Source organism: Phoca vitulina, unplaced genomic scaffold (assembly GCF_004348235.1).
Source record: "Phoca vitulina isolate PV1807 unplaced genomic scaffold, GSC_HSeal_1.0 scaffold28, whole genome shotgun sequence".
NCBI classification, from domain to species: domain Eukaryota; kingdom Metazoa; phylum Chordata; class Mammalia; order Carnivora; family Phocidae; genus Phoca; species Phoca vitulina.
The window spans coordinates 612572-638826 of NW_022589731.1; the positions used below are offsets into that span (position 1 = coordinate 612572).

At 37.8% G+C, this 26255-nt stretch overlaps 1 protein-coding gene across 6 annotated transcripts in view; it reads left to right on the forward strand.

The window, feature by feature from the left end:
- The window catches only part of BTRC (beta-transducin repeat containing E3 ubiquitin protein ligase), a 169716-nt gene that overhangs the window by 121683 nt on the left and 21778 nt on the right, over positions 1-26255 (forward strand). For all 6 annotated transcript variants that reach the window (XM_032423411.1, XM_032423413.1, XM_032423414.1 and 3 more), the window contains 2 exons: positions 18112-18343; positions 22177-22363. In XM_032423411.1, coding sequence (XP_032279302.1) covers positions 18112-18343; positions 22177-22363 — 419 coding nt within the window. The remainder of the gene's footprint in view (positions 1-18111; positions 18344-22176; positions 22364-26255) is intronic.

Genomic DNA, 26255 nt, shown 5'->3' on the forward strand with positions numbered 1-26255 from the left:
GGCTCCCCGCTGAGCAAGGAGCCCGATGTGGGACTCGATCCCAGGACCCTGGGATCATGACCTGAGCCAAAGGCAGATGCTTAACGACTGAACCACCCAGGTGTTCCTATGTTGTAGGTCTTTGTCAGTTCTTGAACTCTGAGAGTAAGCCCTCCAGCTTTGTTGTTATTCTTCAGTATTACCTTGATGTTTATTGGCCATTTGCATTTCCATATACATTTTAGAATCAGCTTGTCAGTGTTTACCCTCTGTTTGCATCACCTAGTATAACACTTACACACAGAAAGTCTTTAATATATTTGTTTAAATGAGATAACTCAGTGCACACAAAAATTCCTGAAGTTGTAGTTTCCTCTGATTTCACCTGGCTCTACTGGGCTGCGCTTACAGTCTAATCACATCTTAAATTTTCATTCTTTCCTCACAGTTCTGTCCCTGATCATATCAACTAATGGTGGCCAGACAAGTTAGCATATTTGAAAATATTCCAATTCATAATTTCTTTTCCTAAGGAATGTGATACGGAGTTTCAGTTAAAACTTTAGCTTCAGGGACGCCTGGGTGGCTCAGTCGTTAAGCGTCTGCCTTCGGCTCAGGTCATGATCCCGGGGTCCTGGGATCCAGCCCTGCATTGGGCTCCCCGCTTTGCGGGAAGCCTGCTTCTCCCTCTCCCACTCCCCCTGTTTGTGTTCCCTCTCTCGCTGTGTCTCTCTCTGTCAAATAAATAAATTTTAAAAAATCTTTGGGGGAAAAAAAAAAACTTTAGCTTCAGAGTTTGGTGGGCAGATCCTGATGCAGCCTGCATTGCCTAGATGGCTTTTATGTACTAGCAAACAATAACAGCTACCTTTATTGAGTGTTTGTGTGCCACACTGTATATGCTTAGCAGTTTATACATAATCTCCTGTTATTTCTTTTAACAACCCTGGGAAATAGGTGGTAGTATTTGTTCCCCTTTGCAGGTGAAAAAACTTGAGGCTTTAACCTCAAGCTGGGTAACCAGCTCATTCAAGCCTATGTACATAGTTTGTACATTGCTGACACAAGGCTTGTCTAACACTACCTTTAAAATAGTAAGTTGTTTTACTTAGTCCTTAAGTAATACCCAGGCTCCTTGCTGTTATCCCTAAGAATGTATTTACCAAAATGTCTTGAATCTGTCTTTTTCCCAGCTTCACCCCACATTGTCACCGCTACTCTCTTGGTCCATGTCCATTCTGATACCAGCCCACTCTTGTAGCCTTACTTAATTTACAGTGTAGGCCTGTTAGATTGATCACCATCGAAAAATACTATCACCATGGGAGATGTGCTACAAATTCTGTTTGTAATTTCCAGCGAAACTTAATCTTTCAAATGGAAATTAAGGCTCAGTTCTTTTCCATATTCATTTTTTTGTTACAGTAGCTAAATATGCCACCTTGACCTTGAGGACACTTGATGGCCTTTGGAATCTGAAAGAAAAAGATCTCTAAGATACAGCGAGCTATGGGCTATAATGCTGAAAATTAAACTGGTAGAGAACAACAGCCATCTGATCATGAGCACTATAACCTTGATAAAGCATTAAGAAGATCCCAGTAGATTTTTCATATCTGTTGTTAGACTCTTCATGTAGCCCTACTATTTTGATGTGGCCCTAAATAAGACAAGTTGGTGTATTAAATTGATACAATTTTTTGCTAACCCATGAAGGAGTTTTTGATAGAGAGATACGTTCATTAATGGACATTTTTCTAGAAAACCTTAAATACTGGGAACTATGAAGAGAGGTGGATGGAAGAAATGAGAGTAAATATGAAAGAAATAAGTTATATTAAGACACAGAAAACTTCAAGATGACATTTTTAGGTCAGTCTTTAGTGTCAGCCCTAAGAGAGGTTAATCACTTTTAAAGTGTTAATTTCTTAATTGTGGAATATTTTAGCATGTAGAAAAGTGATAGAATAATAATGTTACCTGTGTACCTGTCACTCAGAATGATAGCATTTCTTTACATTAAAAATTCAGTCATTTTAGAAAAGGTTGACTTATTCTTCGAGTTCTGGAATATATTGCTTGTCCAAATAATATTAGGAAAATATTTCTCTTTTCACTTGAGGGGCATACTTAAATTCTAAATTTAGTTTTCGAGTAAGAAAATATGAGGAATGGGGCGCCTGGGTGGCTCAGGCGTTAAGCATCTGCCTTCGGCTCAGGTCATGATCCCAGGGTACTGGGATCGAGCCCCGTATCGGGCTCCCTGCTCAGCAGGAAGCCTGCTTCTCCCTCTCCCACTACCCCTGCTGGTGTTCCCTCTCTCACTGTCTCTCTCTCTGTCAAATAAATAAATAAAATCTTTTAAAAAAAATATGAGAAATGAATCTTTATTTTTAAATTTACTTTACTCAGCTCTATTTACCATGGAACTGAATCATATAGACTCAAAATATAAAAGCCAGACTGAGCCTCAGATTATCCCATCCACCCACTCATTTTACAGATGTGGTCCCAGGACAGTAGAAATGTGCCCATGATCACATAGCTACTAAGTGATAAGGCTGGTCCATCATGCTGCTTCACTATTGCTGTGGGCCTGTTTGTGTCTGTCTACTATAAGAAAACTTTTCATGATGGTTTGTTTCCAGAGTACCAATATTCAGTATGTATTCCTTAAACAGAAACTAAACATAGAGTAACTTCAGAACATTTGACACAGAAAAATTTCATGAGAAAAAGTTGGTACCCTTGAGGTTCATATTTATAGTGTTCCATGTGAGCTTAAGCTACACCCAGGTGAAGTTAAAAAGTTGGGTAGTAAACCAGGAAATATCTTTATAGAAACCATGTCATGCTTTAAGAAAGGCCAAGTTCTGCAAAGAAAGGATATGATTTCTATTTCTAAATCAAGTGCATGGATATTATGAAGTAACTGTCTTCTTGATTTTCATTTCTTAACTGATTTCATTTTCATCTCCCACCTCCACCCCAAACAAATATACACACAAAATCCCCGGTGGAAGTTTGTCCTATTCTGAAAAAAAAAAAAATTTGTGACCCTCTTTCTTCAGAAACATCAAAAATCTACAGTCTCTGGCCCACAAATATTGCCCTTGGTGGGGAAGTTAAATAACCTTGAAACAAAATCACATGGGAATAGTTTTTCTGCCAGTTTTGTTGTTGTTTGGTTGGTTGGTTTTTTTTGAGGGGGAGAAGAGAGGGGCAGAGGGAAGGGGAGAGAGAGAATCCTAAGCAGACTCCATGCCCAGCACAGAGCCCAATACTGGGCTCAGTCTCACGACCCTGAGATCATGACCTCAGCCAAAATTAAGAGTTGGTCACTTAACCGACTGAATCACCCAGGCGCCCCTTTCTGCCAGTTTTTGAGAGAGAGGAAGGTGGGTGCTGATGACAGCTGGAATTTCAGTCTGGTTTCAGCGCAGGTCTGTCTTTGCTGATCACTAAAACAGAGTACAAAGTCTGAAGGAAGCAAAATGTGCTCTGTACACAGGATGTTAGCTCTTTGGTAGAAACCAATAAAGTGGATTTTAGAAATTAGAATAATGTATTGAAAGTCTTCTTACCATTCTAATGATTTCCTTATTGCTCTTCCCTCACTAAATTGGAGTGTTATGGGAATGTTTTGGCAATTGCTCTGAAAGATTGAAAATGAAAAAAAAAAATCAATGTGCACATGTCTTTTATTCCATATTGTAGAACTTATTTCGATGTCTTCCTTTTACTCTTCTCTTTCTCTCCCAAGTGTTAAATTTAATGGAAAAATCAATCAATGATAATCATCATTCCTTTTGGAACTTCAGTCTTACTTTGAGTCTTCGGTTTTTGCATAGTAATATTTTACATATTTTACTACACAAAAACATTGAAATGAAACTTAGAAAACAGTGGATTAAAGATTGCCACGTTAGCTAACTTATAGACAAAGCGTCAGTGTACTGATAGTTGCATCTTTGTTGGTGAGACAAGGGGACTCCAAATATGTTTTACTGTTGTACTCTCAAAAAGCAGTATCTACTCTTTGAATTAGTTTGGATTAAAAATTCAGTTTACCAAATATTTTTGAGCTGCTGTTACATAGATATAAAGGGCTTATGTCATAATTTGTAACCTTCAGAGTTTAAAATCTAATGTGAAAGTGAAGGTTTCTGGAAATAATTATAAAAGCAAAGAAGATTGTATTTGATAAAGCATTAAATGCTAATTATAATCAGCAACTAAGTGTATTACAGTCCTCTCTAGTTATTAAAAGCATAATGACAGCCCATGTCCTTACTATGTGCCAGGTACTCTCCTGAATGTCTTTACATGTATTATTTTTAATCCTAACATTAACCCCTCCAGGTAAGTACTATAAGAATCACCTTTTTACAAATGAGGAAATTGAGGCACAGATAGGTTAAGTAATTTACCCAAGACACACATTGAGTATATGGTAGAGCTGGGATAGAAGCAGTGCCAAATTATGGTGTCATTTTTTAGGATATTCCATTACATAAACATAAATTCCTTCAAAATGACATTTGAACTAGCTTCAGTGTGGCACTTGTGGTCTTGGTGCTCATGTAAAACACTTTTGGCTGTAGAAAATGTATTTATCCATCTGTACAAAGCAGTCCTGGTCTTTTACATTTAGTCTTAGTCATTGACCTGGAACTTTATTGTCATTAAAAAGAGGAAGGGCCAAAAGTTCATTTTAGAAAAACTGTTCACTTTACATAACAACTGCATTTTGAAGTTTAGTCTGAACTCAACTAACTTATGTGCATCTGAGCAAGTTATTTTGATCACCTCTGCTAAAAAAACAGATGCTGCATCCAAACTAAGCTTCTCCTGGATAAATTAAGAAAACAATTACCCAAGTATTCCAGAGAGAAATGTCTTTAGTCCCTTGATGCTCCAAGGGTTATTAAAGTTTTACCTGCAGATAACCAAGACTTCCAGAAGTTACAAGTCATTTACTTCATTCACTGCAGCTAAGAGAGGCCTGTGCTGCTGCCTCATAGGATTATTTCTTGCTGCATTTAACATGCATTAACAAGCATTTGGAAAGAGTTGAATTTCTTCTGGAAAGCTGAGTTGGCTTCTTAAGATCCTATCCAAAAAAAAAACCCTTGTATTTTCCTAATCCAGGTTTTAGATATACCTTCTCAAAGGCTTTCTTCAGGAGCAAGTTTTACCAAGTCATTGAGACCTTTTTATTGGACACAAAAATGTAAGGATTAGAGCACAAAGAGGTGGAGGGCAGCTTTTTTCTTTCCTTATTTAAAACTGGCTATATTTTTCCCATGTACTTTTTAATTGTGCTGTAAGTGTGTGTCTGTTTTCCTCTGGCAGCCAATGCTTCCATCATTTCCCATTATTTATGGTAGGACTTAACTTTCTAATGCTAAAATAAAGGGAGGATGTGAGGGGGAAGTTGGGGAGAAGACTCTTAGTTTAAACTTTCTCCATCACGGAAATTTTATTTTGGTAATATTAACATTATTTAACATCCAGATGAGCAACCTCTATCCGAGGAAGTTTACAGAAAGAGCAACCAGATTCCAGACAATTAAACTTTATTACTCTGCCTGAAACATTAACTAGTGGTTTAGGAAAATGGTTTTTCATCTCCTCTCCCTCTTGATGTTCATTGTTTATTATGTGGGAGAGGACCTGTTTGTCCAATGAGCATATTGCAGGTGAACTTGGCAATGCTAGGTCCTTTGTTATTCTTGTCCCTCTCATCTCTCTCCCTCTCTACATACCTCCCCATCTCTTCCCTAGCCCCTCATTATTCTCCCCCTTCCCACCTCTCCCTACCCCTGCTTATCTCTCCCAGCTCTTTCAGGTCCCTCCCCCACCCCTCCCAAGCGCCCAATTCTTCTCCTTTCCCCTATCCCCAGGCACTTTTGTCATTCCTCTTCCTTCTCTCCTCTCCTCCTCCCTCTCCCCCTTCTCTCACGATACTTCTCTCTTTCCCCCTCTTCCCTTTCCTCCAACCTTCCCCCCCTCCTGTCTCCTTTTTCCTCTTCTTCCTCCTTTTCTCTCTCCTCCTCTCCACAGTCACAGTGATCTGTAATTCTATATCCTCCAGGATCAGATCTTGACTTCTCTGAAGCAAAGGAGAAAAATTTTGCCTGCTCTGATTAATTTGATGTTATAGACCAAAAAAAGTCCTCTAGATGGCACAGAAACATCCTCCTCCCCTATACATCAAATAATTGACTGTTATATATATATTTAAGACTAGAAAGATATATACCCACCAAAATGTAAGTTCTTAATTTGTTGATTGTAGAAATAATGGGCAATTTTTATGTTTTTTGTGCTTCTATGGTTTTCATATTGTCGAAAGTGTGTCTATTATAAATGCTGTTTTTTAAAAACAAATCAGTCTTTCTCTGCTTGACCCCACTAGATCCTTATTTAATGAAAAGAAAAACAAAACAAAATGAAGAATCAGATTTGACCCTCTAGCGAGTATGAATTTGGTTTGCTATTTTAATGTTTAGTTTTCCAAATCCTTTTAACTTTCAAAACTGTGGCCCCTTGGACTGCAGCATGAAGCCTTCAGCTATTGGCGCTATCATAGCACATGATGGATGTTAAATACAGTCTCACAAGTTAGACTTAACTCAAAGTCCTACAAGACCTTTTCTGCCTTTCTCTGCCCTCCCCAAAATTTTAGTTTTTTGTTTTTTTGTGTTTTTTTTTGCAATCTTCTATACTGTGAGGGTGGTCAGTGTGACAGACTTGGTGATTTGTACATGGATTTGTTTTCAGCACTGTTAACAGTTTTAGGGGTTAGAGGGAACTGGTATTAGTGAGCAGCCATTCTATTTTTGTTATGCCTCATTATTGGACCTTGTTTACTGCCCGTGGTGCTGTTGGTTATAAAAGGCATAAAATTCATGCTGTACTAGGCTGTGATATCAACTCTGTTATAGTTAAGTGTTAAAATTCCAAGTTCAGATTCAAGCTTGACCAAAAGAAAAACTTCCAGACTCTTTTCTTCTCATTGGCTAGCTGAAGTGTGGCAGGTGAACATAAGATTAGATGGACTATTTGAGACAAAGTTATGCATTTCCTAGCTATAGTGTGCTCATTTAAGAAAGGGTTAAATGGTGTAGTTCGTGAATGGTTTTCTAGCTGCAGGGGTTTTTGAAAAGAGATCTAGAAATTATGCAGTTAATTGAATTCTTCAGGCATGGACTTACGGTCATTGAAAACATGTGAGTGAGCAAAATTCTCTTGCTTTGCTCCTAGATATAGTTCATACAGTGTCTTAGAAGTCCTGAATTCTTTTTTCTTTTTAAGAATTTTATGCCTATTTATGCAGGTTGGACATTTAATATGATAAACATAACATTTTAAAAGAGTTTACACAGTATATTTGTTCTCTTGTCTTGCCGTTCTCCCTGTTCGTTTGGTTTGTTTCTTTTGTTTTTCCCTTTTCTTCTTTTTTCCTCACTTCCCCAAGTCTGCATTACTGGTGCTTTTTCCCATTTTTCCCCATCTTGTGAGCAAAGTTTTAACAGTACGTAGGAAGTTAACTGCCTGGAGTCTTTTAAATATAAGTAACACGCAACCAGTAATAAGCTGTCGGTTGTTTTTTTGCTGCCTGCAAAGAAACATAAACACAGCGCTCATTTCTGGCAGGTTTTTACTGTCAGAGTTTCTCCTATTATATTTATCTTACAATTTGCCAGAGGGTGAAGTTATTAAGTTTTAGCAGCAGCCATCGATCAAGTTCACAAGTTAACACGATAAAGGCTCTGTGCCGCTCCGATCCGGGGAAATGATGATCCTCACTCGGTAATTAACTAAATGAGAAAGTTAAATCTTACTTGAGAGCTGGGAGAGATGAAAGAGAGGTGTTTGTCAGTTTCTCAGTGGAAATTAGAAGCAGTTTTCTGCAATTCCCTAAGCTGCTGCTCTGTCATATTTTACATAAGCTCTGGGAAAACGTCTTGTAATTAGTGCTGTCATGGAGGATTTTTTTTTTGCTGAAGGATGTTGGAATAATTCATTAGATTATCAAGAAAGGCTTGTGTCCTGAAATGATTAGCACAGTGAAATTTAAACCATTAACGATAACAAGTTTAGAGCTTGCTGCAGTGCAGAGGCACCCGGGGTATGTCTGTGCCTATTTCAATCATTTCTTATAATTAAACATTATGTCCTTTTTTTCCCCCCATCACTAAGACCCATCCAAAAATCCTTTTAAGGTGGCACTGCCTACATCAGTGGGTTTACCAGCCTTGGAGGTGTGTGTAGTTAGTAGCTATAATAATACAGCAGTAAATTAAACTGCTGTGAGTTTCTTGGTTTAGAACAAAAGAACCTATTGCCCTGGAAGCTATGAAGTTGCATGAGGGAACCCACTACAGAAACGAGAGCCCCAGTTTTGAAACCTAACAGTGTTAAGTGACTATCTTATCTCTTTAACTGCCCCAGAAACCTGGAAATAATCAAAATGGCTTTGTTTTGATTTTGGTGAATTTTTTATATGGCTTTTTCTATAATTAGTAAAAAAAAAAAAAAAAAAAAAAAAGATTGGCAAGTGTCCAGTCTAAAATAACCATATTTACTGGGTTATTTGTGAGTTTGTTTCTAGTGAGTTTTATTTGAAAGAATTGAAGTGATTGCAGGCTTTTTCTTGTTGGTTATTAGAAACCAGTCAGATTCATAATGTGAACTTTCCTTCTGCTGACAAATCTGCCCCTTCCTGTCTTCCATGTTCACTAATCAGATCTGACATATTTATGAGTTCACCTAATATGTAATCATATTTAGTAGAAGCTGTTAAAATATTAATATAATAATCCCACCGAGAAATGTGATGTTTACTTCTGTTGAAACGTATGTCCCATTCTATATGTAGAGCCACCATTTTCTTTTCATTTGCACTCTCACTCCACCCTCCCCACCCCCCCCAAAAGAGAATGGGATAACGGACTACTTCTTTGGTCGCTGAAAGTTATAAAGGTTTTTTAACTGAAAATTAGAACAATAAAAGCTGTGATCCCACTTTTGAGCACTCATTTCCTCTCATTCTGCACATTCAATTTATGGCCAGATCCTTTCAGTTTCTCTTGAAAACCCCTGTTAAATAAAAGATACCCAAATGCCAGTGGGCCTTAACCTTTCTGGGTTCCTTTTTTGTTTCTGTCCTAGCTCTTTGGGAGCTCTAGAGCTGTTCTGGATCTCTCTGCCATCACCATGGCCCCATCCCTCTGTGTGCTTACCTCTTTTGGTCCTAATCAAAATGCAGACAGTACCATCTCTTTTTAATTTAGCCAAAACAATGTTGAACTTCCAGAAGAGAGATTTTTACAAAGAAATCAAGGAAAAACAGTAAGAAAAAATGTAATCAGTGCTTTTAGATTCTTATTTAACTAAAACCTGACAACAGCCAATAGAGAGTATAGTATAGACTTTTTAAAAATCCTCCCTTTACCCCCCCTCAAAGCTCTTGAGTGTTTTATCTTGTTTCTTCTGGCCATAGGAACAAGAACCCTGGTTCTGTCCCCTTCCAGGTTAATAACCAGATTAAATATTTGAAGGATCAGCCCTACTGAAGAAGTAAATTATTCTACTGAAATAAATGTGTATTATAACCCAAACTTAGAATTCTCAACAGGTCCTCCTTCCTCTCTTGAGGATAAAATATCTTTCTTCCAAACACTTCCTAATCTGCCTCTTCTAATCATGGCCATGATCACCTCTTGCCTGGATTATTTTATCGCCCTGCTAATTGGTCTTCCTGTGTTCATGCCCCTTGCTCTTGTTATCCCCTCAGCATTCTCTATATGGCAGCTAGTATAAATATTTCTAAAGGATAAATCAGATGATGTCATACTTGACTCTTTCAGAACCTCCAGGGGTTCTCCTTTACACTTAGGATGAAATCCAAACTCCTTACTGTGGCCCAGAAAGCCTTTGTGATCTGGCCCCAGGCCACCTCACTAACCTCATTTCCCGACATTCACTCTGCCCCAGCCATACTAGCATTCTTTCTGTCTTTCACTTGAACACACCTTTGACTCCTTCATGTCTGGGGGCCTATTCCCAGATCTTCAGGAGACTGACCCTTATTATTCAGATCTCAGTTCCAGTGTTAACTCCTTCTGTGTCATTTCATGACCACCTCAGTTACAGTAGGCTGTACTGTTCCCTCCCTTTTTTATGTTACCTTATTTCGTTTTCTTAACAATATTTATTGGTTTCTGAAGTTAACGCATTTATTATATATTCTCCCTCCACTCCTCTCTAGAGAAGGTAAAGAAACTGTGGTGCTACAATTTCAATAGCACCTAGAAAAGTACCCAGACAGAGGAGTAACTCAATAAATGGTTGTTGGTTGATCGATAACTCTAAGGTTCCAGCCTTAGTCGAAGTTCTTATGCTATCCTGCCTCGGCTACAGCCTTATCCCCAGTACAACCCTTGCCCATTTTATTCTTAGACTCATTCATCATCTTAAGCATTATATCCCCTTTCCCCTACTATGGGTTTCAATGCCTAAGTCTTTCCTCAAAGCCCTTTTTTAAAAGTTTTTATTTTAATCATCCAGTGTTCATCACAGCAGGTGCACTCCTTAATCCCCATTAACTATTTCAAGCCCCCTTCTCAAAGCCCTTCTTATGGCCAAACAGAATCCTTAAATATCATTTGCCTCTCTCTAGTCATAAATATTACTCTGTGTAGCCCTTACATCCCCAGTTCCAAATGGTGTCCTATGTCTGGAACATTTTTCTTTCTCTACTTACCACACCCTTCCCTCTGGTTAAAGCAGGGTTTGATTGCCAACTGGAAACATCTATCAATTCACAATCAGGTTCAGCCAGTCCATGCTGCATCTTCCAACCTATACACAATACAGTTAGCAAAGTGAGCACACTTGATATTGCAGTGGTGGTGGTTAGGCTAGTTGAAGTCTGTATTTTCCCCTCCTGGCCCAGCTTCAAAGAAATTCATGGTAATTTTGAAAGTGGTGCTTGTAATACTTTTCAGGGGTGGGGGGTGGGAAATGTTAGCCTTTAGCCTTTGAGGACTAAGCTGAGGACAGCCGTATAAATACTTAAGTCCTTTCGTTTTATGTACCTGTCACCTGACAGCTTCTTCTTTTCTTTCCTTTGGAGCTAACTGTTCATTGTAAACAGAAAAGCAGAAGAGCTGTGCAGGGGTGGCAGAAAGTTAGTGTTACCATTAAACTGAGGTGGTTTGTCAGCTTTCCTAGACATTTGAACAGTAGTGGTTGAGTCATCAAGCTTTTGTTGGGAAAACCAAATCAATTCTATTGCCACCAGTAACCATTACCCTTTCTCCCATACACTCTAATATACAACCTTTTGATTTTTTAATAATTGAACTTTTCACTGTGCCCTTGTGGATTTTCAAAGGTTCTCAAATTGAAATTTTGCTACTTTTACTTTAGCCATTAGTAGAAAAATCTGTATGGGAGAATGATTGAGGGAAGAGGCTTGATAACAAAGACCTTTATCTCCTGAGCTCTCTATAAATGTAATATCTTAGTTACAAATGAAATTAATATTGCAGTGACATTTATCCTTAGGAATACTCTATCCTTAGAAGTTTCAGTTTTATTAAAATATAATTTACATACAATAAAATACACCCATTTTAAGTATACAGTTTGATGAGTTTTGGCAAATGTATACATACAGCTGTGTAACAGTCAAGCTATAGAACATGTTTATTGCCCCAGAAACTTCCCTTGCACCCTTACTCAGTCAATCCGATCCCCACATCCAGCCCCAGTCAGCCCCTGATCTGTTTTTATCATTATAAATTAGATTTGTTGTTCCTAGAGTTTCATATAAGTAGAGTTGTAAAGTATGAGTTTTTGGTACCTGACTTCTTTGTTCAGCATGTGTTTGAGATTCATACATGTGATTTTGTGTATCTGTGGTTCATTCCTTTTATTGCTGAATACTATTCAATTTTACAGATAGATCTCAATTTGCTTATCAACTCTTTTTTTTTCTTATCAACTCTTGCTGGACATTGAGATTTTTTCAGCTTGGGACTATTCTAAATAAAGCAGCTATGAACATTTATATACAAATCTTTGTGTAAAAATGTTTTCATTTTGTAGGAGAGGTAAATGCCTAGGAGTGGAATTGCTGGGTCATATGATAAGTATGTGTTCAATTTTATAAGAACCTGCTCCCTGTGTTCTAAAGTAGTTGTATCTTTAATCATTACTGCCAGCAATGTATGAAAGACCCAGTTGCTCCTCATCCTTGCCAGTACATGGTTTGTTCAATCTTTTTCATTTTAGCCATTCTTGCGTGTAGTGGTATCTCATTGTGATTTTTTTTTTTTTAAAGATTTTATTTACTTATTTGATAGAGAGAGAGACAGGGAGAGAGGGAACACAAGCAGGGAGAGTGGGAGAGGGAAAAGCAGGCTTCCCGCGGAGCAGGGAGCCCAATGCGGGGCTCGATCCCAGGACCCTGGGACCATGACCTGAGCCAAAGGCAGACGCTTAATGACTGAGCCACCCAGGCGCCCCTCATTGTGATTTTAATTTGCATTTCCCTAGTGACTAATGATGTTGAACATCTTTCCATGGGCTTATTGGACATCCATGATTCTTTTCTTGTGAAATGTCTATTCAAATCTTTGGCTCATTAAAAAAAGAAAAAACTAGGGTTATTTTCTTATTACCAAGTTCTAGGAGTTCTTTATATATTCTGGATACAAATCCTTTGTCAAATGTATATATTGCAAATGTTTTCTCCCAGTTTGTGGTTTGTATTTTTATTTTAACTGTTTCTTTTAGAAATCAGGAGTTTAAAATTTTGCCAGATGCTAATTTATCTATTTTTTTCCTTAAAAAAAAAAGTCTGTGCTCTTGTGCCCTGTGTATGAAATGTTTGCCTGTCTCAAGAGTACCAAGATTTTCTCTTCTGCTTGCTTCTAGACATTCTGTTTTAGCTCCTACACATAAGTCCAGAATCCACTTAAGTTAACTTTTGTACTTGGTTGATAGTACTATATGAGTATCCAGATGTTTCAACATCATCTTTTGAAAAGATCATTTTTTCATTACTGGATTATCTTACCACCTTTCTCAAAAATCAGCTGGCCATATGTAAGTCTCTTTGTGGAGTCTGTATTCTGTTTCATTGATCTACATGTTTGTCCTTACACCAAAGTCACTCTATCTTGATTACTATTGCTTTATTGTTAAGTCTTGAAATTCAGTGGTGTGAGTCTTCCATCTTTGTTTTTATTTTGCAAGATCGCTTGGCTAACATTTAGGTCCTTTGCATTTCCATTCAAATTTTAGAATCTGCTTGTTAGTTTGCTTGCTGGAATTCCATTAATACTGCACTGACTCTTCTCAGTGGATCGATTGGAAAGAATGAATATCTTAACCATGTTGAGTCCCATTTGTGAACATAGTATCTCTCTCCATTTATTTAGGTCTTTTTAAATTTCCCTCAGCACTGTTTTGTTGTTTTCAGTTACAGGTATTAACACGTATGTTAAGTTTATTCCCAAGTATTACATTTTTTTATTTTTTATTTTTTACTTTTATTTTTTTTAAAGATTTTATTTATTTATTTGAGAGAGAGAGAAAGAGAGAGAGCACATGAGAGGGGGGAGGGTCAGAGGGAGAAGCAGACTCCCTGCCAAGCAGGGAGCCCGATGCGGGACTCGATCCAGGGACTCCAGGATCATGACCTGAGCCGAAGGCAGTTGCTTAACCAACTGAGCCACCCAGGCACCCATATTTTTTTAAATGCTACTGTAAACTGTATAGGCAAACGGTTTTAAAAAGTACATTTTTTACAAAAATGAAGTAAGTGAAGTGCTTACCCTTGGTGGGGCTAGTGACCCAATAAAAGGAGCTCAAGGCAGGGCTCATAAGGCTCATGGTACTCTGTTTCGTGTTCTAGGTGCTAGTTATATTCTGAAAATTTATCAAGCTATACACTTGAGATTATGCATTTTATGTGCATTATACTGCAATGAAAATTAAAACAGAAAAATATATATTACACAGTGAGAAAGAAGGATGTATTTTCAAAAGGAGAGGGCAAGTCCAACTCCAGAAGTGTCAGAAGTTCATTAAGAGTGTTGATTTATTGAGCATTTTACTGTGTGCCAAGTGGTGAGCTAAGCATGGTTTTCTTAGATTATTTTATTTGATCCTCACAAAAACCCAATGGAATATATCCTGTAATTTGGCAGATGAGGGAAACAGAGACTCAGGGAAAAAAAATCAAGTTGTTTATGCCATGACACACAGCTAGTAAATTGAGGAGCTAGAATTTGAAACCAGGTCTTTGTATTGTAGGACCAAAGCTCTTAATACAGTGTGGTGTAGTGGTAAGAGTAAGTAACTCATTCAAAGTGATGATGGATCTGAGGTGTGTGTCTTTCTACCTCACAGAGAAATACTCTGTTTTGGGGTAATAACTAAAATGCAGTACCAGCTGGAGTAGCCTAGACAGTTGGTAAATTCATGAACTCTCAGTTTATACTTCATTTCTAATAGCCAAACGTTTTAGGTCCCATTTATGATTTGATCATTGGAAATATAAGAAAATCCTGGGGAGCCTGGGTGGCTCAGTTGGTTGGGCATCAATCTTCAGCTTGGGTCGTGATCTCAGGGTCCTAGGATTGAGTCCTGCATCGGGCTCCCTGCTGAGAGGGGAGCCTGCTTCTCCCTCTCCCTCTGTGATCTCTCTCACTCTCGTTTTCTCTCAAATAAATAAAATCTTTAAAAAAAAAAAAAAAAATATATATATATATATATATATATATAGTCCTGACTGAACTTTAGCTCCTGCAGTGGGATAATCAAACTTGTAAAATCCTTAGGCATTTTTTTCTGTTACTAGTCTGATAACTAGTGATCAAAGCATGACTCCCTGTGATTATAGAAACATCTGGTTTCTTGAAGGTTATAAATAGAATCATTTCATTACCATGCTGATTATTGTTCTCTGTTACTGGCATTTCTGGAAAACAGTACCCTGGGTAGCATCCAACTCCGGTCCATTTCTACCTTTTAAAAGACAAAAGGACAAATTTATAAAAGATGATGGAGTGGGAGGTTTGGGTTGTTGAGATGAGAGGTGGCATCTGGTGAAGCTTGTACACCTACCCCCATTCATTAGCTCACTAAATCTTACTTCATATTTCACAAGTTTTCTTTTTCTGAAATGCAAACAAATAACCTACACAAAAGGCAGCTCTAAAGCCCCCCAAGGCCTGTGTCCAACAAGGTTCTTATTAATCATTTTTAGTCTATATCATAGACAACAATGGCATTTATGCTAGAAAACATCCAACTCCATACACCAGGGCTTGCTCTTTTTTTTTTTTTTTTTAAAGATTTTATTTATTTATTTGACAGAGAGAGAGATAGCGAGAGAGGGAACACAAGCAGGGGGGAGTGGGAGAGGGAGAAGCAGGCCTCCCGCAGAGCAGGGAGCCCAATGTGGGACTCGATCCCAAGACCCTGGAATCATGACCTGAGCCGAAGGCAGACGCTTAACGACTGAGCCACCCAGGCGCCCCCACCAGGGCTTGCTCTTTACAGGTGTCAGTTTTTTCTGTGTAAGCAGAACGGCCATGCCATTCTTGAAAATATACTTTCAGACATGTATTGGGAATCATTTGTAAAGAAGCCTGTATGTAGGATTTAACATTTAGAAATTAAGCCAGCCTATGCCCTAAATAGCAGAAGTTGATTATCCAAATTTGATAGTTTTATGGCACATTAAATATGTCCAGGCAGGTATAAGCTCCATAGTAACGTTGGCCTCCCTGCCAAACTGGGATTGCCTCAGGCAAATATGCCGAAGATCTATCAAATTACTTTGAAAAGTACCCAGTTGTACCACTTTGTGATATCCTCTAAAGAAAGCCAACTTTCTTCAGAGCAGCAAAAGTTTCAGTTGATTTCTGGATCTTCTCCTAGTGTCCCCACCTTCAAACTTGCATATGATCCTCGTCTTCTTTTTTTTTTTTTTCCTCATACCCCATATCCAGTCTGTCAGCAAATTCAGTTTGCTCTGCCTTCAAAATATACATTGAGTCCCAATTATTTCTTACCACCTCTATAGCAACCCCTCAAGTCCAAAAGATTGTTCTCTTCCATGGACTACTGTGAAGTAGTGTCTTAATTAGTCTCCTTATTTCCATTCATGTCCCCTACAGTCTGTTCTCCACACAGTAGTGATCCTTTTAGAAGGTGTCAGATCATGTTACTCTCAGGCTTCTAGGTGATTCTCCATGTGACCCCTCTCTCTGCATAGCTTCCCATCTTCCCAACTTCCCTCTCCAGCAGGGTATCCTGAATCTCTTACATGGTGGCTCAGGGCTCTTAGAAGAAGTAAGCAGAAGCTGCCTGGGCTCAGGAGTCCTAGAATGTCACTTTCTCCACATTCTGTTAGCCAAAGCCCAGATTCAAAAGCTAAGATAAACTCTACCTTTTCATGGGAGGAACAGCATTCATGTTCAGGGAGGGATGGAATTGTTTCAAGCCATCATTGGAGATTAGCTACCGCCACCTAAATGACCCTGATGATCTGGCTTGGACTACTCCAACTTTACTTCTCCTTGTTCACTTGTTTCAAACCACTCTGGGCCTCTTGCCTGTTCCTTGAAAATGCCAGACAGACTGCCACCCAGGACCTTTGCCCTCAAATTCCCCTTGCCCTAGACCTTTCTTCCCCCCATGTGACAAAATGTCTAGTTCCCTCATTTCATTCATGTCTCAGATTAAATGTCATCTCTTTAGAGAAACTATCTCTGACCCCTCAGACTTAAATAATTATATTAGTTTTTTTGTGCTTTTTTAATTGCTACATAACAAATTACCAGGTTAAAATAGCACCTATTCATCAGCTCACAGTTTTCTAGGTCAGAATTCTGGCACAGCATGGCTGGGGGTCCTCTGCTCCTAGTATCACAAGGCTGAAATGAAGATGGTGACCAGGCTGAGTTCACATCTGGAGGCTCTGAGGGAAAATCCTCTTCTCAGATCATTGTTGCCAGAATTTAGTTCCTTGCCTTTGTAGGATTGAGGTCCCCATTTCCTTACTGGCTGTCACCTGGCAGCTCTGGCAGCTCCCAGAGTCTGACCACATCCTTTTCCATGTGGTCCCCCTTCTTCTTCAGCAACCAGTTGGAGCAAAACTCTCTGCTTTTAAAGGGCTCATCACAGTAATCTCCCTATCTTAAGGTCAGCTGATTTGGCACCTTAATTAAATCAAAGCAGTACCTATGTGTTTGTTTGAATAGCTGAGAGAAGGTATGTGTACACCTGGAGCCAAGAATCTTGGGGGCAACCATCTTAGAATTTTACCTACTACAATAACCTGTACATTTTTTCTATCTCCTTATTTTTCTTAATAGCACTATCCATATTATATTTTCCATTTATTTGTTTAATGGTTTGATCTTGCTGTACACGCTACAGTATAAGTGCCTGATGATAGAGACCGTTACTTTTGTTCAGTGTTGTATTCCTAGCACCTAGGACAGTGTTTGACACATTGTAGGTGTCCAATTGATATTTACTGAATGAACTAATTAATAAAAAGATTTTATGGCATGTAATTTTGATTTCTTTTTTAGAAGGAAAAGGGTAGATTGAGCATATAAATGTTACAGTAAAGCTTTATCTCCAAAGGTACTAGAGTCTCAAATTATTCATCAGCCTTTCTTTGCATGGAAGGTTTCTTATATTAAAAAAGAAGTTGTGAGTAAGTAATTGTATAAATGTCCAGTAACTCATGTATACAAGAAAAAGCAAATTAGCTTTTTCACTTGCTAGTAATAATAACTTAACATGCTTTCAGCTTTCAGTTTTCATGTATAGATCTCCAAATAATATCTTCCTGTGAACTTTTAGAAATGGATGCCAGGTTGTCCAGCATTATTCCTGATTTACCAATTTACTGTGGTCTTTGTGTGGCTTTCCATGTAATCGCTGTTCACAAATATCCAATTGCTAATGAGTAACAGAGTGAGCTCCAACATAAAGTCGTAACATAGCATGCCAGATCAGAAAAGTATTTATTTCCCTCATTTTCGATAGTTACTGTTTTTTGTTTCTTTTAATCCACTCCTTCTACAGACAAAACTTGCCAATGGCACTTCCAGTATGATTGTGCCCAAGCAACGAAAACTCTCAGCAAGCTATGAGAAGGAAAAGGAACTGTGTGTCAAATATTTTGAGCAGTGGTCAGAGTCCGATCAAGTGGAATTTGTGGAACATCTTATATCCCAAATGTGTCATTACCAACATGGGCACATAAACTCGTATCTTAAACCTATGTTGCAGAGGGATTTCATAACTGCTTTGCCAGGTATGTCTACGGGTATTTGTGGGCCATTAATTTGCCTGGAAAACATGTTACAATGGTAATGGAACTGGATCTTCATCTCTCTTTTTAAAAGTCTTTATTGGCTTGATTTTTATAAACTGAGTCCTTTAATCGTACCTTCTTGAGGTATAAATACCCCAAGTCACACTCTGGAAATAGAGACTCCTCTTTCCCCTGTCTTCTCCATATCTCATGCCCTTCTAGTCATCCTGTTCTTAACCCATTCAGAGATGCAAATGATATATTTTCTGAAGTGTTACTCAATAATATGTCTTAGTTTTTAAGATATGCTAACTTATATACTTGGATTTGATTTCTTTTTTTTTTTTAAGATTTTATTTATTTATTTGGGAGGGAGAAGAGAGCTCATGAGAGGGGGGAGGGTAAGAGGGAGAAGCAGACTCCCCGCCGAGCAGGGAGCCCAATGTGGGACTCGATCCTGGGACTCCAGGATCATGACCTGAGCTGAAGGCAGTCGCTTAACCAACTGAGCCACCCAGGTGCCCTGGATTTAGATTTCTATGGGAATTTATCAACAGAATATTTAAATTATAGGACTGAATAGGAAACATTTTTAATTGAGTATTTTAGAAAGAAAAATATCTCAGGAGTCTTATGACATTAAATATGTAAACTCCTGGCTTTGCAGTCTCACTGTTCTCAGTAACCAAATAGCTCTCGTAAACTATATATATGTTTAAATACCCACATGCGTGGGATGGTTTAGCCTGGTGATGGGTATTAAGGAGGGCACATACTGCATGGAGCACTGGGTGTTACATGAAAACAATGAAGCGTGGGTCACTGCATCAAAAACTAATGATGTATTGTATGGTGACTAACATAACATAATAAAATAAATAAAAAAAATAAATACACACATGCGCACACACACTTAAAATACTTTTGTGGGTGGGGGGAGGAGGATGTGGTTTTACTGAATGCTCAATATGGTGATCCTAGGACACTATGTAGACATCAGTATTTGGGGCAAATGCTATCTCAAGAAAACATAAGGTTGTCCTCTTTGTTAAAAGTTTATTTTAGAAGAAAATACAGTGCAGGGCGCCTGGGTGGCTCAGATGGTTAAGCGTCTGCCTTCGGCTCAGGTCATGATCTCAGGGTCGGGAGATCAAGCCCTGCCTTGGGCTCAATTCTCTCTCTCTCTCTCCCCCTGTCCCTCCCCCACACTGGCTTGCTAGCATTCTATCTCTCAAAAAAAAGAAGAAAATGAGTACAAAAGATGAGTGAATCTATAAAATATCATATCCTGGTTTTTTGTTTTTTTTTTTCAGTTTCCTGATTATAGAAGTTATAGGAAATTTAGGGAATTCAAAACAGTTTAAAATATAAAAATGAAATTTCCCAGAACCCCACCATTCAGAGAGAGCTGCTAATGTGCTATTAATATTTTGGCCTTACTATTTTTTCTAGTTGTGTATATTTCCTTCTAAAGCTGGGATCGTATGTTTTTGTAGCATTTTTTTCTTACTATGTTCTCTTAATGTATTTTCCTAAGTGTTCTTTTAAAACATAATTATTTATAGTATTATATATTCTTTCTGATGGCCAAAGCTCATATTATTTAACCCCTTTTTTGAACATTTAGGTAGTTTAAAATATTTTTCTTACTATAAACTTTGCTGTGGTGGACATTCTTATTCACTGATCTTTTGGGCATCCTAGGAAAAAATAACAGAAGTGGGATTCCTATATTAAAGAATTATGAACAGTTTCAAGATTTAATACTTGTGCCAAACTGTCCTTTATGAAAAATATACCAACCCTCTGCAAAACTGTGTATTACTACTTTGCTTAATCTTTGCCAATTATCTTTTTTTTAATTTGTGTTTCCAAAACTGGAATTTAAGTCACCCTTTAAAACAAAAGAAATACCTATTTATAGCTTAGAAATAACCATTTTAAAGCTAAATTTTTACCTATATTTTTTGTTAAATAGAATAGACTTCTGCCCCTTCTTCACTCATTGGATTTTGTTTTAGCCATAGGCGAACAGTTTTCATTGTGTGAACAATCTGTGTGTACCTCATTACTGTGCTCTCCCCCATTTCCGAGACATGCTACTATCTCAAGCATATACCACCACTAAGAATTGAACAGGAGTTGATTAGACCTGTGTATTCTTTGCCTAATCCTGATCCCTGGTGTGTATCTGCTGACCACTTTATAAGGTATTAAATCATCAGTCTAATGTTTTATGGCCATTTTAACTTACAAACCTACACCGTCTGGCTACATTTAGTAAACCAAACTACGTCCAAAAATGCCTATAATCCATTAATGTAATGGGTTTGTTTGGAGTGTTAGGTGAAATTACTTCCAAAGACTTACTGTAGGGACAGTAAAAGATCAGGAACAATTTGATGATAGCCATTAAAAACACAGGAATGGATTTTGGAAACTTCTGATGGTGTAGAAAGTTTCAATTTAAACATGCAGGAATTATACCATCACTGTTTTTTGCATGAAGAACTAATTATTATATCTTTAATTGGCTTATAGTCATTTTCCTTTAATAAGCATTAGGTGATGGATGCCTCCATCTGCTTATGCTTAAATATGAACATGTGATGCCAGCCAAACAAAATCCATTTAATGCTTTCTTTTCCAAATCTGCTGAAAAATGTGACTGCTATCCATACAATTTTATAATTAGAATAATGTTTAAGCACATTTGGATTGTTGCTAATGGCGTCCAAGTGTGTCTTTGTGTGATTCAAGGGAAAGGCACAAAATGAAATGTGGTATTCTCTTTCCTATTTGTTAAGTTTGTGCCTCAGGGAGTCGGAGTATGAAGGAATCCTTCTGCACTATTTAAGTCTTTAGCAAACCTCTGATATGTAACCTGAAAGAGAAATAACTTTGAATGTGTTTGTCTCACTTGTGAATTAGAACAGCAGCCAAAAGCTTCATTAGTATGATCATCCTATTTTATAAGATGTAGTCCTCTGAGGCCTCAGTACAGATTTGGGTGGTAGAGTATTTTAATTGGGAAGGGCATCCAGTTTAGGCAGCCCAAGATCTACTTCCACTGTTTTCCTCTGTACATCCTACAAAATGGTCTCTGAAATGCTAACCAAGTTATTTATTGGTCTGGAGTTTTGTTTTGTTTTGTTTTTTTGGTCAGCTGTCATTTAGGTTTTATAGCAGCAACTACTGTCAAATATAGTTGTTTTAAACATCTGAAATTAAACTCATACTTGAACTTAAACATACCTCTCTGTCTTTCCTCTCGGGATATTCCTATACCAATCTGTATTTCCTTCTTCTCTCCTTTCTGCATGCCCAAAATTCTATAACCCAGCACATTCTGACTTAGTGCCTCTCCTCCAGTACATTTAAAGGATATTTCTTTTACTGAACAGCTTTGGAACTGCAGCAGTAATAGAAACAGAATGAGAAATGGACCTAATATAGAGATTTGGGGGGGTCTGAATCACAGACTTTGAGATGCCATCCATAGAACATCCCCTAGTGCTGAAATCCATATAGATAGATGTGAATTGTTTTCTGGAATCCTTTTTATTTTTAATGTCTTGGGGGGTTTGCTGGTTGTTAGCTTTAACTTCCTTATCTAAAGGAAGATGGAAAATACTGTTCATTTCTGTAACCTTATGGAAAAATTATTGACACTCATTTTACCCAAGTTTCTGTTTGAAAAAGAAACCGGACCACACTAGGGACAATGATGTGCCTTCAGAGCAGAATAAATGCTGTTCTGTTTTCAAGGACCTTTTGTGAAAAATCATTCACTACCTATATTCTTCTTCTTGGCCTCCACCCCCCACCAACAGCTCGGGGTTTGGATCACATTGCTGAGAACATTCTGTCATACCTGGATGCCAAATCACTATGTGCTGCTGAACTTGTATGTAAGGAATGGTACCGAGTGACATCTGATGGCATGTTATGGAAGAAGCTCATTGAGAGAATGGTCAGGACAGATTCTCTGTGGAGAGGCCTGGCAGAACGAAGAGGGTGGTGAGCCTTTTAACTTTCTTGCTATTATAGATGAACTTCAGGACCTGGCCATTCAGAATCATTGGAATAACACTGGGAACCAGTGAGACTGCTTATCATTTAATATAATGATTCAGCTGGTTTATAGCACAAAATGTAAAATAGTTTGTACATGTACTTAGCTGTTTTTCTTCTGACCAATCATTGATAAATGACATAATAATGTGTTAATACTGCTTTGCAAAAATTATTAAAAACTGACTTCCATTTAGAGCATTCTGTTCTCTGGGCAGAAACTAGTGTCCTGACAAAGGTTTGATAGGCAGTTTATAAGACAGATGACTTTAAATCACACAGAAGCCATCAGATGCCTGAAACAATCCTGAACAAATAAGTATTTTCTCCTTCAGAAGATTTCTTGTCTTTAATCCATGCCTGTGGTGTTTTCTCACCTTTGTAATCAAAATTATTTTTACACTCAACTAGAATAAGAACTCTAGCCATCAGAAAGAGTGAAATGTGGGATCCTAGTGTATATCACTGTTTCCTTCATAAGACCCATATTTTCTCAAGATTATACTGCTTAATCCCAAATTCCTTAAGGCATTATATACTTAGCAGCCTAAGAGACTTAACCAATTTTGTTGTTCTTTTAACATAAAGGTACCATTTCATTCGAACTTGTGGAAGATGCCTTCTATATGTACTTTCAGAGGATGTCTCTAGAATGTCACTATAAGAAAGTCAGGTGTGAATATTTCATAAGTAAAATAAAGGTGACATATTAAGTATTTTAGCTGATAGATATGCACCAGTAGGCATATGTGTGCTCAGGGATATCCTAGGCAATTAATTTTATCAATTATTTATCTTGGACCATAAAGAGATACAAAACAATTAAGAAAAGGGGATCAGCTTTTCTTAGCAATTTTCATTAAAATATGGTTGGCTTCTTTTTTGTTGTTGTTGCATCTTTGAAATTCATTAATATATAATAAACATAATGACCTCTAAGTATTATACCAAATGCTTCAAGAAATTTTTGTCATTCTGGCTATTAGGAAGACTTTAAAATTTCTCTCAAATTCAGTTAAAGGAAGCAAATGTCAGGCAATTCTTTGGCTATATAAAAATGAATAAATGAAAGCAAAGTGTTACTCTTCCCAAATATGTTTTTCTTATTCTCACTTCACTATATAGAAAAACCCGAAGCCTTTTCATAACTTACTTCATACTTTGGAAATAAACTCTTTATAGTATAAAAAAGCAAAAAAGTATATAGTTGTATGGGATTCAAAGTCCATCATTTTGCTAAGCATGTCAGGACCAGCCTTAGATATAGAGCAGTTGATGACATGGGAGAATTTTAGGATAGCTAGGAATATTCCACTATCCCTCATGGGAAAAAAAGAAAAGAAAAGAGACTCTCCTCCAAATTGGAACTCCTGGCCTGAAATCTCTATCACAGAGATTATTCACTCCCATAGTGATAATGGTTTTCTTCCCTGTTAAAATATACTTTGCTCCCATTTGGAGTGTAAATAACAGTAAACCTTTATCAGACATTGGGAGTTTACTGATTTCTTTTTTTGAAGGCAAGAAGGCAGATGCATGTGAAAATGCCAAAGATAAGCGTAGGCTCCACAGTTTTGCTTGGGGGTGGCAGTAAATAGCAAGATCTGTTATGTTAGTTACAAAGAAAGGAAACAAGATCATTGAAAAGATGGCCTTTTGGCCTTTTAAAGGGGTATGTGAAGGGATGGCTGAGGAATAATCTAGGATCCAGTATTAATTATCATTCTCTCTGCTGTCTGTTCAACCACAGGAACCCATTCCTGTTCTTTTGAGTATCTTTCGGAGTTCAGACCATATTCCTTTGTCTTTGGCCACATTTGTCATCTTGGCTTGATAGAGCCCCGTGAAATTACAAGTATTTGTCCACCCCATGAAGACCTCCTCTAATATCCCCTTGACTTTCTCTGGCTGCTTCTATTTTTAAATGTTGCCTTTCTGCTTGTGTTAGTGTCCTCCCCCACTTTTTAAAAACTTTAATCTATGATCACTTTCTCATCTTCTTTCAGATTGTTTTACTAAGCCTACTGTGTCAATAAAGTCTTTCTGTTATACCTTTCCCCAAATGCTGGCTTTGAAAGTTTTTTCCATTTCCTCCAACCAAAAATAAATAAGTAAATCTAGTTCTCTAATGAAGCTTTGGGTTTAACTTCTACTCCACTGTTGTATTTTATATCTAGATGAATTTCACAGTTCATGACATGAACTCTGTCATTTTCTGTCTTGAATAACATTGAATGTGCTCTCTCTGTTCAGTAATGGTAACTCTTAAAAGTATAATAAAAGATCACTTGGGGAAGTCCATTTTCTTAATCAGCAGATCACATTTTATGGTAACATTCTAAATTTAATATTTAGCATTTATCATGTACTCACATTCTCAGAGGTACTAGGCATTTCACATAGAAGTGGTCCCTGTTGTCGGAGAGCTTCCATCATAAAAGGTTTTGACTTACAACACAGATCTAGACTGAAAAACCAGTTTTCAACACCTTGCCACCTTTTTTTGTAGCACCTTTAACTTGAAAGAAATTTAGATACTTGGCAAGGCATGAAAAATACATTGAGGTAAAAAATGAGATCAGAGTTTTCTCTTTTCTTGGGATGTAGAGATAGTTTCGTTATGTATGAAGAAAATCCTGGGATTCCTGTATTCAATTGCCAGAGATTAAAAGGGGGACAGGAATCTATGAAGGATGGTGGCCCCTGGAGACAGTAAAGTAGTTAAGAGTGTAGGCTCTAAAGTCAGATTCAAATTCCAGTCTCTCACTGACTATGTGACCTTGAACAGGTTACCTAATCTCCCTGACATTTGATTTCTTCATCTGCAAAATAAATGTAGTGATTCTCACCTCATGAAAGGATGTTGGAATTGAAATTATGAAGTTGTAATTATTAACCAGACTTAAAATTTCTTCATCCCGAATCTGTTGTTTGCTTGCAGTGTGTTTACAGAATAAGATTGTTCAGGGAAGTGTACTTGTAACCTAGAATTATTTCATAATGTGTCTTGTTTGCCCTTTATGTTGGGGTATCATGTTTCTTGCTCCTATTAGCCCCATTTTAAAAACTATTATTTTAGCTTCTCCATTGTAGATTTCCCTTCCTGTATTAACACAGAAGTGAAAGCCAGCTACCTTCCTGATAGGAAATTTCCTCAACTAATTTTCAAGGTGTATAATAGGAAGAGGGCAGGGGAAAAGCATTCCTGGAGACACTGAACAATTAATTATATTGTAATGGAGCTATAGAGGGAGGAGTGGATGACTGGCCCAGAGAAAACATGATTTCTCTGGTGCCAGGATTACACTCAGAGGCATTTCTGCCTATCTCCACTTTGCAAGGCACAGTGCCAGTGAGAACAGCAGTTAGTACACCCATAGTGGAGTTTACTAGCTTCCACACCGTGTTTGGTGGGTTCTTAACTTCAGGATGAGGAATTAAATTTTTTACCCAGCAGGAAGTGATTGCCATTTACTGATTTTTTTTTTGTAGCAAGGATCTAGCTTGGGATATGAGTATTCCAGAGATGTGCTGTCATAAGGAAGGAGATACTAACAAATGTTGCTCACTGGAATCAAGGAGAGGCAATAAATGCATGTATGTCTGTGCATAGCCAGGGACACACCTGTGAAAGAGTGTCATGCCTTAAATCTGATAGCACAGTGCTCTTAGGCATCTTCGTCTTCTTCTATACCCGCTGCTGGACACTCCTGTGTTCCCTTTGTCTTCTGTCGAAATGAACTGAATTGCTCCTTTTAAAGCATAGCTATACCGATCACGAGCAGCCTGGGTGCCTGAGCTGCCACCACACCTCACCCCATGTAAGTGAAGTCTAGAG